General features: G+C 43.9%; 1 protein-coding gene across 2 annotated transcripts in view; it reads left to right on the forward strand.

The window, feature by feature from the left end:
• Positions 1 to 16,292, forward strand: part of AGBL1 (AGBL carboxypeptidase 1) — a 717,958-nt gene that overhangs the window by 397,735 nt on the left and 303,931 nt on the right. For both annotated transcript variants that reach the window (XM_082736037.1, XM_082736038.1), the window contains exon 21: positions 7,156 to 7,332. In XM_082736037.1, coding sequence (XP_082592163.1) covers positions 7,156 to 7,332 — 177 coding nt within the window. The remainder of the gene's footprint in view (positions 1 to 7,155; positions 7,333 to 16,292) is intronic.

A 16,292-nucleotide genomic window follows, 5' to 3' on the forward strand; every position in this document is an offset into this window, starting at 1 on the left:
GGTATGATAAAGGATGCAGGTGAGCAGCCAGGTAAGAAACATACAGGGCAGGGACTGGCAGTGTCCCAGTACAAGAGCTTCTGTTCTGTGGGGTCGGGGGTGGGTATCATCCTCTGGGCATGTGAATGTGCTCACCAACTTAGAAGCTTTCCAAACCCCATTTATTGGGATTTTATGGAGGCTTCTTCATGTAGCTGTGGTCAGTTATTAACTTGTCCCCAGCTCCTCTTCCCACTCCCATCCCCAGTGGGGATAGCCTGATCCAGGAGCCCTCCCAGAATCGCCTCATTAGAACAAAAGATGCTCCTAATGTTCTTATCACTTAGGAATTTATAAGGGTTGTAGGAGCCCCATGTCAGGGACTAGGGATAAAGGACAAATACATATTTCCTACTATAAATCCCAATATTACAATTATCATGGTACCTACCTCTTCCAAATTCTTTATTATTCTGGATATATGAATTTACTGGGTATACAATAGCTTCATTCCCTGGGTTAATGAGTATAAAAGAGAGAGAGATCCACTGAACTGCTATTTGACCTAGAAATACCTCCCCTCCTGCCTCAGTCTTTCCAGATGCGGGACTCCTGGTTGTCAGTAGAGGGTCCCTCAAGGCGATTAGAGAAGAACCAACAAGTAATCTTCAATGTCCTCTTTACTACAAGCCCCAACCACAGTCAGGGGGATTTTGATACAGAATTAGAATCTGAAAGAGAAGAAGAAAGGAAGGAAGGAAGGAAGGAAGGAAGGAAGGAAGGAAGGAAGGAAGGAAGGAAGGAGGGAAGGAAGGAAGGAGGGAAGGAAGGAAGGAAGGAAGGAAGGAAGGAAGGAAGGAAGGAAGGAAACCAGTGAAGGAAGTAAAGGAGGGAGGGATGGAAAGACGGAGGAAGACAGGAAGGAGAGACAGAGGGAGAGAGGGACGGAGGAAGAAAGCAAGGAAGTTAATTCTTGCACCGAAAAGTACCACAGCCAAAGTGAAAGTTTCCCTAGATAGGATCATGAGCAGATCTGCAATGGCAGGAGAATCAGTCATTAAACTTGAAGGTCAATCCAAAATGACTAATCTTAAGTAATAGAGAAACAGATGTTGAAAAAAAAGTCAACAGCCTTTGAGACCTAGGATAGCATCCAGTGTAATAGTGAATAGAATAATTAATCAGAAACGTATAATGAATGTAAGTGAATGTGTATACTCCAAAATATATAAACAAAAATTGGCAGAATTGAAGGAAGAAATTTAAAAATTCAGTAATGGTAGTTGGTTATTTTAATATTCCTCTCAGTAAGCAATAGAACAACCAAACAGAAAATTAGTAACTAGAGAAGACATGACCTGATTGATATATATGTAACAATTCTTAAAGCAGAAGAATATACATTGTCTTTGAGTCCACATCAGAATTATCCTAGGTAGACCTTACACTAGACCATACAAGTATGTTCATTTGCCATGACAGAATTAAACTTTGGATCAACTTTTGTAAGAATCTGGGAGATGTCTCAATATTTGGAAATTAAACAACATACTCAAAAATAACTGCTGGGTCAAAGAAGAAATCAGAAGGAAATTAGAAAATGTCCTAAAATGAATAAAAGTAAAAATATATCAAAATGTATGGTATATAGTTAAAATAGTGCTTAGAGAAAAGTTGTAGCTTTGAATGCTTCTATTAGAAAGGTGGAAAGATCTAGGGCACCTTGGTGGCTCAGATAGTTAAGTGTCTGCCTTCCTCTCAGGTCATGATCCCAGGTCCTGGGATCGAGTCCCACGTCAGGCTCCTGGCTCAATGGGAGTCTGCCTCTCCCTTTCCCTCTGCCTCTCCTCCAATAAAGAGAGATAAACTACCAGTATATACAAAAACATAAACTTAAAAATAAATCAGAGGCAAATAAAAAAATGTAGGGTTCGATTTATGTGACATTTCCAAAAAAGTAAAAAATTACAGAGTAAAGAAGTAGATCAGAGGTTGCCTTGGGCAGGATTGACTGGAATGAACATAAAAGACTTGACTTTATGGTGACAAAAGTGTATGGATTATTGATAATGGCTGCAAAACTCTATACATTTCCTAAAAATCATCGCGTTGTTCACATGCCTCAATAAAGCTGGTACACGTATTTTTAAAAGTAAACATTCATTGATTATGTACCATGTGCCCAGCACTATGCTAGGTATTTATGTAATGAAGCTGAGCAGAGCATGGATTTCTAAGAAATAGCATTTGGGGAAAGAGGTAGAATATCAGAAACTTAAAAGGACAGAAAAAAATACGTTCAAGAATGGAAATATTAGGAGGTAACACAGAGAAGACTGATTAACTCTCTATTGGTGCGGAGTTGAGTAAATGATCCCAATGGACAAATGTCTGAGGGACAGATAGGAGCGGTGTTAGGAAAAGAAAGAAAAAAAAATATATATATATATATATATATGAATGATTTTTAACTAAGTTTTATTTTAAGAGAAATCTGAAGAAATGGAGTGATGTGAATTTTGTGATAATTAAAACTTGAGCCTTAAAGAATTTTAACCGCTAGTTGCGGATCACAGTGGATTAGGGAGATAGATTGAGATGAGTTGTTCAGCACCTCTGCCTGGGAAGCATCTCTTGTTCGTGACCTTTCCTGGCGTTGATCTTTCTCCTAAGCTTCCAGTTGGGAACATCTGCAAGGAGACCACCGGGGTATCCCACGTACACTCAGTCTTTTAATCTTCTCAATGACTGTCTATTCTCGAATAGAGTATGCTTAGCAGTGTTTATGGAGTGAATAGGGACTTTGAACAGCACCCCATTTCCCACGTGAAGGAGGGGAGGTGCAGAGATGAGCTGAAATGTCTAACGGTCCCAGAGGTAGCAAGAGCTGGGATGGGGACCCTGGTGACTCAACGCCAGGGCTCGCCTCCGGTGCTGACCTCAGAGGTCTTCTAGAGCATGTGCTCAGTGAGACTGAAGCTAACCTGAGAGTCTGCTGCTCTGTAGTTCAGGATGAAAGAGGAGGTCAAAACGGGAAGGAATCCTCCTTGGGTGCTTAGTAAACAGGAGATTATCTCAGTGAGGAGAAGGGAAATCTACAAAGCAAAGAGAGGTTTTCAGAGCTGTTTTTTCCATCTTGGAAGTTTGACATTTTGAGCAGAGCGACTCCCCTCTCTTCTAAACCTTCACCCATCAGCAAAGTCCCCTCTTAAGAGCACAATGAACACTGCACGTTTACTGAAGGTGCCCATGGCTTTGCCCCCTCGCTCAAGGTCGGGTCTAGTCCTACCCACCCCCCTTCAATGATGACAAAAATGAGGGTTAGCAGAGTTAAACGACTGCTCCAACTCAAACCGTGGAGTGTGAACCCCAGATTTTATACTTTTGACCCCTAATCCCAGCCAGGTCCTTGCCCCATGCTTAATTCAGAGGAGAGAGAAGACATTTGAGTTCTGTAGGGTCGACCACAGGGAACTGGAGCCCCAGAGATGGCCTCTCCCTCGAAATGAGTCCTGAGCTGGGAGCTGTCTGGGGAGTTCGTAGTCAGCACATCTTTGAGAGTTGTATTTTCTGTGAATTTGGGAGGCCAGACAGGGCTTGGAAGAGTCCGCAGAGAGCAGATGAATTGAAATGCAACTCGGGCTTCTGCCGTATGCCTCAAAACTGGAATTAATGAATCAGGATCCTCCCCTCCCCCATCAGCGGAAGCTGCTCTTGACCCAGATGCTCCTGGAAAGGTGGGATTCAGGGTCTATGGGGATGCAGATGACTCTTCAGCGCTGCTTCATGTCTAGTCTCTTGATCCCTGCTGGGTCTGTGTTGAGACCACACTGAAGGCCACTTCCTGGGCCACGCCCTGTGTGTCCATTCTGTCATTCATTCCTTGTATCTCTTTATAGTCTATGGGATTATAATACTTACTGAAGAGGTAGTTCTTGGCAGTGGTTAGACTAAGCTCATGTGATCTATGTCAGAACATCTGGGTTGACATTCTGGATTAGCCCTTACTATCTCTGTGACCCTTGAAAAGAGACTTGACGGGTCTCTATATTATGAGATAATAACAGAACTTACTCTGAAGACTTGTGATGATTAAAAGAGCTAATGCATGTAAAATACATAGTGAGTGTCCAATGAAAAGGTATCTATTATACTATTCAAGCTTTGGAGACCCAGATTAAGTTTAAGGGCACAGAGCAAGCAGGAGGGAAAGAGTTGAGCGTCCCGAGTCTTTTCCCACCCACGATGGAGATCCCTGGGAGCACTGAAACAAGGCCTCGTGGGTCAGTTCATACACAGAGTTCATCTGCGCCTCGTTCATTTACAAAACAGAGCAAGACCATCTCCAGCTGTTAGAGCTGTCATTATCTTCCTTTCTCGCTCTGCCATAGATCAGTTTGTGTGAAATCAAGAGATATAGAATCAGGAGTTTACTATCAATGCTGTAGTAGTTTTGGAATCCACTATTTAATGAATGGAATCAGCTGTGGGTATATAGGAGGGGCACTCCGACTGCACCTTGTAAATGAGGGGATCACAGCTGGTAGAGCTTTCTGAGAGACACGCCATTAAATTGAACGTGTGGTCATTTGCACAGGGGATATGTGAATTAAGAAAATCAGGGTTGCTTAAGAAAGAAAGGAGCGATCATTTAAATAATGTCCAATTAGAATTTTTACAGCAAGGTAAAACATTGATAAGTTAAAACTATTTTCAAGTTTTTTAAATCACTTTAGTTGAGATATATATAGATATAGATACACACACACATACACTATATGTGTTTCATATATATATATGTATATGGTGTACTTATGTCTAAGCAGTCCCCTAAGGGTCTGGGCGAGCAGATTCTATTTATTTCAGCAACTAATTATGGAGTGCCCTCAAAGGCTGCACATCTGTGTGTAGAGATTTTCCTTTGAATGAGAGACAGACCTGCCCTATGGAACTCCTGGACTGCAGAGAAGATAGAAAATAAACAGCTAATTACATGAACATTAATTTTACTGTAATTGTGGTGAACACTTTGAAGGAGAAAAGCGGGGTGAAGGAATCACAGGGAGAGGGGGACAAGGGTGGAGAGATGAAACCAGTTATGGGGGCAATTGTGGAAACTCAAGTGAGGACATTAGCAGCTCAGTTTCCTTGCTCAGATGATGCTGCAGGTCTGCAAGCTGTGTGGGAACATAAAGATCATACTAAATTATATGAATAACTGTGTTACATTACACATATATCATAGGTGATTTATAATATAATTAACAATTATATTGTTATATTAATGTAATTAAGTTATATCAAACATGGGGACAGTAAGAACCCAGGGATATTAAGAGATCTGTTCAATGTCCTAGAAATTCACAAAATTGCATTTCTTTTTTTTTTTTTTTTTGTTTAAGATTCAAAAAATTTATTTGTGAGAGAGAGAGAGGGGAAAAAAGAGAAAGCACAAGCAGAGGGAGTGGCAGGTAGAGACCACCCAGGCATCCCACAAAATTGCATTTCTTTAAAAACCATTTCTTAATTCATATTCTCATCCTGCTGCTCTGCCTTCTCCCCACAATTTGTGCAAAAACCTGAAGTTTCACTGTTATCAAATGCACATAATTTTATATTATGTGCTAGTGTGTGGATATTCTGTGAACAGTGAAGTAGAGAAACCTTCTTGCTAATATTGCAGAAATTTGGGACTATCTAGGTCCAGCATTTCCACTAACCCAGGGACCTGATGTGCTATCATATCTTGAGTCACTGTCCTTGGATGGGGGAGATCTGGTGACTAGGAGCCCCTCTCTGTCAATCAGAGAGTGGCAAGGATCTACAGATGCTTTCTAAAATAGATTAAGTGGTCTCACATAAAACTTTTGACTTTAGGAAATGGTGGGCTGGAAGAACGCAGAGAAGAGGGGTGCCTGGGTGGCTCAGTTGGCTAAGCATCCAACTCTCGGTTTTGGCTCAGGTCGTGATCCGGCCCCATGTTATGGGCTCTGCGCTCAGCGCAAAGTCTGCTGAAAATTATCAGCAGACTGATAATTCCTCCCCCTCTGCCTCTCCCTGCTTTCTGTTGTGTGTGCCCTCTCTTTCTCAAATAAATAAATAAAATCATATATATGTATATATATATGAACCCAGAGAGGGCATGCATTAGAACCCAGAGAGGGCATACATTTTTAATGATTTTATTTATTTATTTGACAGAGAGAGAGACACAGTGAGAGAGGGAATACAAGCAGGGGAGGCAGGAGAAGGAGAAGCAGGCTTCCCGTGGAGCGGGAAGCCCGATGTGGGACTCGATCCCAGGACGGTGGGACCATGATCTGGGCCGAAGGCAGATGCTTAACAACTGAGCTGTCCAGACGCCCCCAGAAAAGGCATATTTTTTAGACTTTTGTAACTGGCCCAGGCTCAGATTTATGGCTCACAAGATGAGATGGGAGGGGCACCTGGGTGGCTTAGGTAAGCATCCTCCTGTGGCTGGTGTGATGATCCCAGGGCCCTGGGATCGAGCCTCATGGGTCTCCCTGCTCAGTGGGGATCCTGCTTCTCCCTCTCTCTCTGCCTGCCGCTCTGCCTACTTGTGCTCTCTCTCTCTGTCATGAATAAAATCTCTAACAAACAAACAAGGTGGGACTAGAAAGCTCATTTTGGCAGTCATACCCTTTCAGGAAACTTTATATGCAACCCCCAGTGGTTATCAGTGACTTGTACACCTGGGGTAAATGAACAGTCCCTAGTCCGACTTAGAGCTGGGAAACCGTGAGATTGGGTGGAGTCACTCTGAATCGCAGTCCCTGTGGCATCTGTGGCTTTCCATGTAGCTCAGAGCAGTGATGCATGAGCCTGAGTGTCCGTGCGACATCAGTCCACGGGGATGCCGAAACCCGGGCCTGAAAGACTGTGGTCTTTGGGGTTGGCCCACTTGGCATTTGGCTCCCATGCCAGCCTCTTTGTAGCTGGACTCAAGCTATTTCTTTCTTGCTTTTCTAAGTCTCAATTTCCTCATTTAAGAGCAAAAAGTGATAAACCCTTGGCGTTTCTTTCTTCAGGATGATGTAACAGTTGCAGCTGTATATATTAAGTGATTGATAGACTGAGATGCATAATAAATGTTGAGATGTTACTTTTTATGATGCTCTTCGCCAACTCATCACGGCTTTATTTTTTTAATCGTAGACTCTTCCCAAAATCCTTGATAAGCTCGCCCCAGCATTCACGATGAGTAGCTGCAGCTTCCTCGTGGAGAAATCCCGAGCCTCCACGGCCCGGGTGGTGGTGTGGAGAGAGATGGGGGTGTCCAAAAGCTACACCATGGAGAGCAGCTACTGTGGTTGCAACCAGGGACCCTATCAGGTATGTGAGGCTCTGGCATCCAAACGCTTTCCGGCAGCAGTATACCATAAGGATGGGGAGAGGCTGTCAAAGACCACTCATTTCTTTCTTCTCTCCTGGGAGTGGAAGAAGTCTCCAGGTAGTCTGGCCCAGCGACCTGATCTTGCAGAACTAGCTCAACGATTGCCTTCCCTGGCAGCCCTGTCTGTGTTGATCCTGCCAGCAGTTTGTACGTGCCTGCTGATTTGCTTTCTCAATCATCTACCCTTGCCAGCAAGGGGCAGGGAGCCTCCCTCAGACACGTATCGCAGCTTTCCTGGAACCTCTGCCTGGCCCTGTTTGATGCACGGGGCTCCCTTGTTACCCCCTGCACCAGTCAACCAAGCTCCCCTTGCATCACCGTGGTTTGGTGGCCGTGATTTGGTGCATAGCGAGTGAGCTTTCCGTTCAGATGTTTTATGCCTCTAGCCTCCGTGCTTATCTAAATCAGCAGCTCGCTATTACCCTGCTGTCATCAGAGTGCACAGAAGTGACTACCTGACATGCGTCTCCCCAACATGAGTGGATCTGGGACTCGGGCTCTGGTGTCAAGGGAAAGGCTCCTATAAATCATATTCTTTCTACAGCTATATTAACTGCATGAGCAGCTGGAGAGCTGCTGTAGCGGGCTGTTCTAGCTGTTCTTCCCACTCCCCCACTAGAGGAGCATAAATAAGGGACACTGTGACAGTGCCATGGTGATAGATTCTTTTAAATTTGTTAGGCGAGCTGACAGCCTTCCATTCAACCCCAAGGATACCTGGACCTTATGAGCATTAAGGCTCCTTGTGTTGGCTTTGATATTCTCTTAGAACAACCAGAAAGCACTTGGCATCTACATGGTCCTGTGCTTGTGAAAATCTTGTTAGCTATCAAAGGGAGTATAGGGAGTGACAGGTGAGGAATATTCCTAACTTCCCACCTGGCCAAGGCTTTTTTTTTTTTTTTTTCCTGATACACAAGGCTACTGAACCACCAGCTTTGACCTATTAATTCTGTTAAATAACTGGTTTGTTTAAGCAGTTGCTAAAAATAAATGTTGTGTTATTGAATTAATAAATTATTAGGTTGAATTAGTCTACTTTACCCACATGAATGTCGATGCAGAATAAGAAGAGAGCATTGGAGCGGCATAGGGGTCAGGCACCAACAGACCTCACTTTTCCATTTATCGGCAATGCCACAAGCCACATACCACTATGAACCTGTGTGTCACGTATCAGATATTGATAATCTTAAGGATTCCTTTCCTCCCCACTGCACAAGAGTTTTGTAAAGGCCAAAAGAAAATTCAGATAGGAATGCAACTTGGAGGTTATATCATCACTAATAAATTCAGTCTCTTGGCATTCAAAACCTGTAGGATTGGGAAAAATAAGCTTGGGGTATTGTGACTCAAAGGCATTATGGATATAGACTAGTTTCCCTCTAGCTGTGTGCCTCTCAATGGATAAGGGCCAGTCACTTGTTTAAAGGACAAATACATGCATCATTAACAGATCTATTGGATTGGTGACTTTCATTGACTTTGTTTCTCCAAGCCCCCATTCAGACTAAGAGCTTCTGGTCAGATAAGCATCAATGCCATTCACCATAAGTCAACTAGAAACTCAAAGTCCTCTGGAGTTGTTGTTTGTAAACTAAATGACTCTTGGGTTCAGGACCCTACCACACCCCCCCTTGCCCAAAATCTGCCATGTAACAAACACAGGGGCTGCCAGAAATGACAAAGAATGGAAGAAGCTTGCCCAGTGGGATGGCTTTCACCTATCAGCCCAGCTTGCCCTGGGAAATTGGCCACGTGGCTTTTGCACAAGTCTTTGTAGGAAAGAATTTCCTACAAATTTTCCTTTGTAGGAAATTGGCTAGAGAAAAGCGCTAATGGTGCCAGACCTGGCTTTGCTTTAACAGTCCTGTTCTCTATATGAAACACCTCTCCGAGTGGATTGGTTTTCTCTTTCCCTTTGTTTCTCTATCCTTACAAACATTGTTGAGTCACTGAGCAGAGTTGCAGGCAGTGAGTAAGAGGATGGTAAATAATTTTACATATGGGGGGGCACCCCAGGGGAAGGAAGGCAGCCCAGAGTTGGGTGTTTTGGTGATTTTGTTTGAGGTATATAATGAAGTCTATGAGCTATAAAGCAGCATAGAAATTTCCATCCTGAACATATTGCAAATGATTTTTGTACATTGAGAAGCTTAGTCCCAATTGAGTCTTGAGGTTATTATTCTAAGGTCATCTTTCCATTTTTTGTTCAGCATTACCATTTATCCAAAAGATGGAGGACACTTAAATACACCCATGAGGGGCATTCCTTCCTTCCTTCATAAGAATATAAATATTTTTGCAGTTTCTCTGGTTAACACGGCTTTAAAGTAGTTCCAATCATTTCTCCCCCAGCACACTAAGTACCTGATTTGTTAGTATTGAAATGAAATATCATTTCTTACAGTGACATTTATGTTGGAACTGCATTAAAGAACATAAGCTATTGCCTTCGAATAATTATTATTAATATGATATTTTCTCTTCTATTTTACAGTCTATACTTGGCTAATCTTAAAAAAAAAACAAACCCAAAAAACAAAAAACCCAACAACTCCCTTTTGTTTCTTTGGAATATGGTCTCTACTACCAGGTTATACACTTAGATCCATAATTTGTGTTTAATATGAAAGTCCCACCCACGGAGAGACGGGCCTAAAGCTATTGAGGCTGTTGAGGGGAAAAGCCAAAATGGAATCATCCATCCCCTTGGGGCTCATTTTTTTTAGAGGTGCCCAGTCTACATAGATAGCCGTGTGCTTCCCACTGAGTGTTTGTGACCTGGGGTCACATCCATGGTGTGTGGGCACATACAAAGGCATGTGACCGGGCCCCATGGGCTGCTTGTGGCTTAGGAGGACAGTGTGAGTATTCCCACCCCAAGCAGGCTCTCCGTGTGTTCATTGGCAATGCGGCGGACTTGTGGACAGAGGGGGTCTGAGAGGAAGGACAGAAGCTGGGAGACTCAAGGAGGTCTGAAGGTCTCAGCTAATATATAGCCCCCACCTGCATTGCCTCCCGTGAGCCCTCCAGCAACCCATCTGCTCCGTCGCCGACAGAGGGGCTTTCAGTAACCCAGACCTGTTCAAGTCACAGTATTGCCCATAATCCTTCAGGCTGTCTAGAGAAATTTTCACTCCTTGTTATGACAGGTAAGGCCTTTTACAATCTCATTCATCATTTGAATGCTCAATACCTTATTTAGCGTAGAAGACGTGTTGAATCTGTGTGACGATTGACGAATGAATGGATGATCGAAATGGACAGATGGGTGGCGATTTCCAGGCAGAGTCAGAGGAGTATCCTCTCTGTCCAGAGATCACTAGAAAAAGGAGGGACTGCCATGGTCCAAATGTGATTAGAAGCCGCTTTCAAGTGGAGATTCTTAGTCACTGTAGTGGGTAGTCATGGAAGAGGTGTGAGCGAGAGAGGGAAGTGTGTAAGAATGCAAGGCAGAGACCTCTCTGATCGTCGCTGTCTGTGTGATGTGAGAGCCCCTCAGACGCGATACCTGGCGTGGGTTCTTTCCCAGAGTAAGGAGATTCTAGTCCAGGCAGACTCTCACTTGGCCGCCTTCTCATAACAAATGGTGGTTCAACAAAAGGAAGGCCACTCGTACAGGTGGGGGGATGCTTCGATGCACCTGCCAGAGCCGGGACCCAGCTGCGCACTCCCAGCTGCTTACAGCTGGATACATCACCGGAATCTGTCTGTTGCCGACAGAAGTAGCCTTGGCCGAAGCTGTGGCTCTTGCGGGTGAGCCTTGTGCATCTAAGGGTAGGTCTAAGGAGGGCCGGGCCTCCTAGCCCAGGCTGGGAACCGTCCACAGCACTTTTGCAGCTCCAGAAACTCCCTGCAGGACTGCACAGGGCCTCTGTCACAGTTGTACTGGGCTTCGCCTTCCTCCTCGCCCCACCTCTGCTTTTTGCCCCACTGACAGGTGCTGTTCTGGTGTGTGTGCCCCCAAAACCCTTCCACGGGGCAGCTCACACCTGTATTCCAGAACAGCCGGGATTAGGAAACAGACACAGGGACTCAGTGCTCAGCTAGGGAAGATGGGTTGGTGGGGATGACGTTCATGTAGGGAACTGAGTCATCTCACATGGCTTTCAGGGCTCCCAGTGTCCTTTTATTCACACTCTGTGTCCTTAACTTAGGTTAGGGAAGCCAGGCCTCCTGCTCCCTCCAGAAGTCAGGCTGCATGTATTACTGTCCTGCGTCTGCCATCCCAAATCACCATGAATTTGGTGGCTTACACCTGCATACGTGCATTCTTTCACAGCGCTGGAGGCCGGAACCCTGAAATCGGTGCCGACTACACTGTGTTCTTTCTGAAGGCTCCAGGGGAGACCGTCCTGGGCCTTTCTCTTAGCTTCTGGTGTTTTTTGGCTCATAGATGTATCTCCTCTTTCTCTGTCTTTGTCCTTGCATGGCCTTCTCCACTGTCTTTGTGACGTCTTTCCCCCACTTAAGGAAGTTATTATTGTTTTTCTTTTATTTTTTGATTGAAGTATCGTCAACATATAATGTTACATTAGTCTCAGGTATGGACTATAGTGATTCAATAACTAGACATTATTGGTCTCTCCTCTTCTTATAAAGACACCAGACATCGTGGATGTAGGGCCCACCATACCCTACTGTGGCCCCATCTAAACTAATGACGCCTGCAACATCCCTGTTTCCAGATCAGGTCACATCCTGCGGTTCTGAGAAGGACATGGATTTTGCGGGGCGGAGGGGGGACACCATTCCGCCTAGTATACTGGGTCAGGCAAGGGGGTACAGAATATACAGATCCAAGAACCAAAATGTTTTGTGTGTGTGTGTGTATGTGTGTGTTTTAAAGACTAATCATTTGAGAGAAAGAGATGGATGGGTAGGGGCAGACAGACACAGAATCTCCAGGCAGACACTCTGCTGAGTGCAGAGCAAGGAGCCCAACATGGGGCTCAACATGGACTTCAATCCCAGGCTCCTGAGATCGTGACCTGAGCCGAAACCAAGAGTCAGGCACTCAACCAACTGAACCACCCAGGCGCCCCCCACCCCCCGGCCTTCCCATTGCCAGGCTGTGCTCTATGTCACACAGGATGCTTTAGAACCAAGATTTGAACCCAGGAGGATTGGCCCTGGAATCTTGGCTCTTAGCCCTATGCTTTCTGCCTAGTAGGATGTCACTGGTGAAAGTAAGCCTGGGCTTTGGAAGCAGGAGACCTGGCTTCCCCTTTAGGCTGTCACTGAGTAGACCTGCAGCAACGTGTTTCTTAGTTATAATCGAAAAACATACTTAAAACGAAGAAACGGGCAGGGGCTCTGCTGAAATCATGCTTGGGCAAGGTTGCCTTTGCTTGGTATCTGAGGAGTTATGGGTCCCCTAGACCAGGTGACCAGGCTTGATTCTGAAACCCCAAAGAATCTTCTGTGGCACATTCTGGGTACATGTTTTTAGGGAGAAAGTACTGTGCTTTTAGCACAAATTAGCTAATTGTCAGAAGACTTTGTTCTTTTACATCCCTCCATCTGCCTTTTTAAAAATTTTTTATTATTTATTTATCATTATTATTATTATTTTTTACCTTAGCAGAGTAAACGAAGAGAAATTGGAAGGATGAGATATGTAGTGTGGCCGAAGGTGGGGGAAGCGGAGCTGGTCTTCAGGAAAATGTCAACTTAAGTTTACATTAGTCAACCTCCTAGTTGCTTTCTGTGCTCACTTCACTCCGTGGTGACTTCTCTCCTTGGCCCATGAGCAAATGATGGCTCTCAATGGCTCCTTGGGCTGGCACAGCCTTTATTTGAGGACATCTCTCTGCCCCAAGTGTCCTAAGCCCCAGAATTGCCTCTCTCCCAGGGTATCCACATACATTCTTTCTCTCTCCACCACACATACGTGTGTGTATGTCACACATATGCGGTTGTACATACATACCAGTGGTTCTGAATGATGGCTTCATGGGGGCGTAACTTAACTGCTTAGTGTGGGTACTTGTGTCAGAGTTCCAAGGAGGGCTCTGCATTTAGCAGTCATGACCTTGAGACACTTATCTGTCCTCTGTGACTTTGGTTGTAAAAGTGGTATTCCTCACAGTTCCTACTTAAAGAAATGTGATAAAGACTATATGAGCTACTGCTTATAAAACATTTAGTGCTATTTTCATACTAGACACTCAATACCTTTTATTGTTGTCTTCTTATTGATTGCATGTGAGAATATTTAATGGTGATTTTCTTTTTTATTTTAAACACAGATGATAAGAACCCCAACCCTTAGCCATAATTGTCTTATATTGTATGTGAGAATATTTAATGGTGATTTTCTTTTTTATTTTAAACACAGATGATTAGAACCCCAACCCTTAGCCATAATTGTCTTATTCATACCTTCTTGATTAGAACCATTGAGGTTGGAGATTAGGTCTCTGTGATTTTATTCAATTTAATAGGAAGCCAGGGTTGAGAACCATAGGTTTTGGCTTTTATAGAGACTCATGTCCATATACCAATATTAATAGATTTAGTTATATCAAAGCCATTTCTGTGTGTATTACCTTGACATTTCCTCTACGGCCTACTCTTTATTCTACAAACTTCCTATATAATCTATCCCATATTATAGCCAATTTATGTGAGGCCCTAGGAAAGGGAAGGGGATTTGTGAGCCTGAGTATAGGGGAAGAGAGGAAGGCAGGAATGAAGAGTGGAGCTCAGGACAGGAAACAGATTTGAATTCCTCCAAAGGTTGCTGAATTTAAAAGCCTATTCTAATCATGAGTATAACTCAAGAATGCATTTTGGATCACCGTTCTCTTGGAATCCATTTCTTTGTTCTAAGGGCTGCCTCATACAGCATCTGACTCTTTCTGAGCTCTGAATGGGAGTGGGGGTAGGAGATTGCTTAATTTCATTAATGTAATCTGAGGCATAGTATTTCTCAAACTTTAATGTGCAAAGGAATTACCTAGGGGTTTTATACGATTCCAGTTTCTGAACCATGTCTCCACGTGATCTGGGGGATGGCCCAGAAGTCCGCATTTTATTGAGCACCCTTGAAGTTTCAGATTCTGGTGATCCAGGGGCCATTCGCTGAGAAATGGGGTGAGTTGCTAATTTTTGCAATTTCTGGTTTTGTTTGCTTGCCCCTGATCTCCTTTGGGCTATTGATAATTTTCTATGGCTTTTGTCTTAAAGTCAGAAAGTCTCAAATTCTCTGGTTCCCCCCACCCTTGTGCGTGTGTGTGTGTGTGTGTGTGTGTGTTTCATCCATGCTTTTCAGTTGTTGGCTTAGCCCTCCCACAAGAGTTGCATTTAAAAACTGTTTATATCCCAATAAGAGTTTAAAAATGTTTTCGTTTGTTTGTTTTTCTAACTCCTGGGACGTCCCCAGGTCAAGATTTCTTAAATTGCTTATGGAACAAAAGAGTGTAGGAACAGATACAATTACATACAAACTTGTCTGTTGGCTTATGTGTACATTTCTCTGGGGGAGAGAATTTATGGTTTCTTAGACATACTTGAAAGGGTGGATGACCCTAAAATGATTAAGGCCTCATGCCTTAGTGTCCTGAACCCAAGATCTCCAGAAGGCCCTTCACAGCTTCCTGGTCTCTGCTCTTGATTCAGCTCTAGAAGTGCTTGGCTTGCCTTTGTGAAAGTCAGACAGAGTCTGTCCCTCACTGACTACGTCTCCTACTTATCAAGGAGCACAAGAGCAATGATGCAGCTCATTAAGTGTGCACTGAGCTCCTTCCTTCTGAATTTTGTGTGATTACACGGGACACCAGTCTCTCCAGGATGACGCCGCTCACAGGTGCCGGTTCTGAGCGGCCGTAGCCTCAGCTTCCGCTGGGCCTTGTGAGAGATGCAGAATCCCAGGCTGCACAGACTGCCTCGAGATCTACATTTTAACAAGATCCTCAGGTGACCCGTGTCCCTAGGAAAGGCTGAGAAGCACCGAGTTAGAGCACCCATCGTCTGCAGGGAGGTGAGATAGGGTTAGGGCTCCGGAGAGAGAAGTTGGGGAGTTCTACTTTTTTTTACTGGGGCGAGGACATTGTTTCCAGAGTTTTTATGAGCTAGAATGAGATGCTGTGTGTGAATGGGACTTAAAAATTACAAGTGATCCTTAGTAAGAGATATTCTGTTATCTTTGCCAACACTTGAATGCTAGATGAGTGTTCTGTTTTTTCCCTCTACCATTCCCCCTACATCTCTCATCTCTCTGCTCTGACCTTCTCTGCTCTAGGGCTTTGAAAAGAGAAGGACAATTTCCCAAAAGCCTGTTTGGCCATCAGAATGCCACTCAATCCTTTGTAAATACAAATAGGAAACACAGACCTAATCCGTCATTTTAGAGTGAGCCTCTATCTGAAACATTCACCTCAATGCCCTTTTCTCTCTTATTAACTGTGATTCAACAAGTGTTGCCTTGGCAGTCTGTTTTTTAAAATCTCTTTGTATATGATCTCAAAGCACATTCTGAGCCATTTATTAACTCACTGCAGGCTTAATGATGTAGTGAAATAATTGTCTCATTCTGTAGCCCTCAATTCCATAATGTATGTCAGCATTATGGTAGAATATTAAAAGGAATTAAATAAAAATCAAGAGGCAGAGATGCTAATAAGATTGCCAGCAGGGGCCTTTCCTAGGATTACTAAGGCCCTGGGAGCTGTAAATTTTAAATGCCCATTGAAGAAAATGGTTCACTCTATCAAAAAAATAAGGACAGAATCTGGCCCTTGGGATAGTCCCATGAGCTTCAAATGACCTCTGATCCTTTAAAAATAATTTGGCTTCAAAGGACCAAGAGGGAGAAAAGATGGTTTATCTTTGTAAATCTCACTTTCCCCCTGTGATCAATGTAAGTGCAATCAACAAAATACCCTAAAGGAAA

Source organism: Mustela nivalis (genome assembly GCF_964662115.1).
Source record: "Mustela nivalis genome assembly, chromosome: 6".
NCBI classification, from domain to species: domain Eukaryota; kingdom Metazoa; phylum Chordata; class Mammalia; order Carnivora; family Mustelidae; genus Mustela; species Mustela nivalis.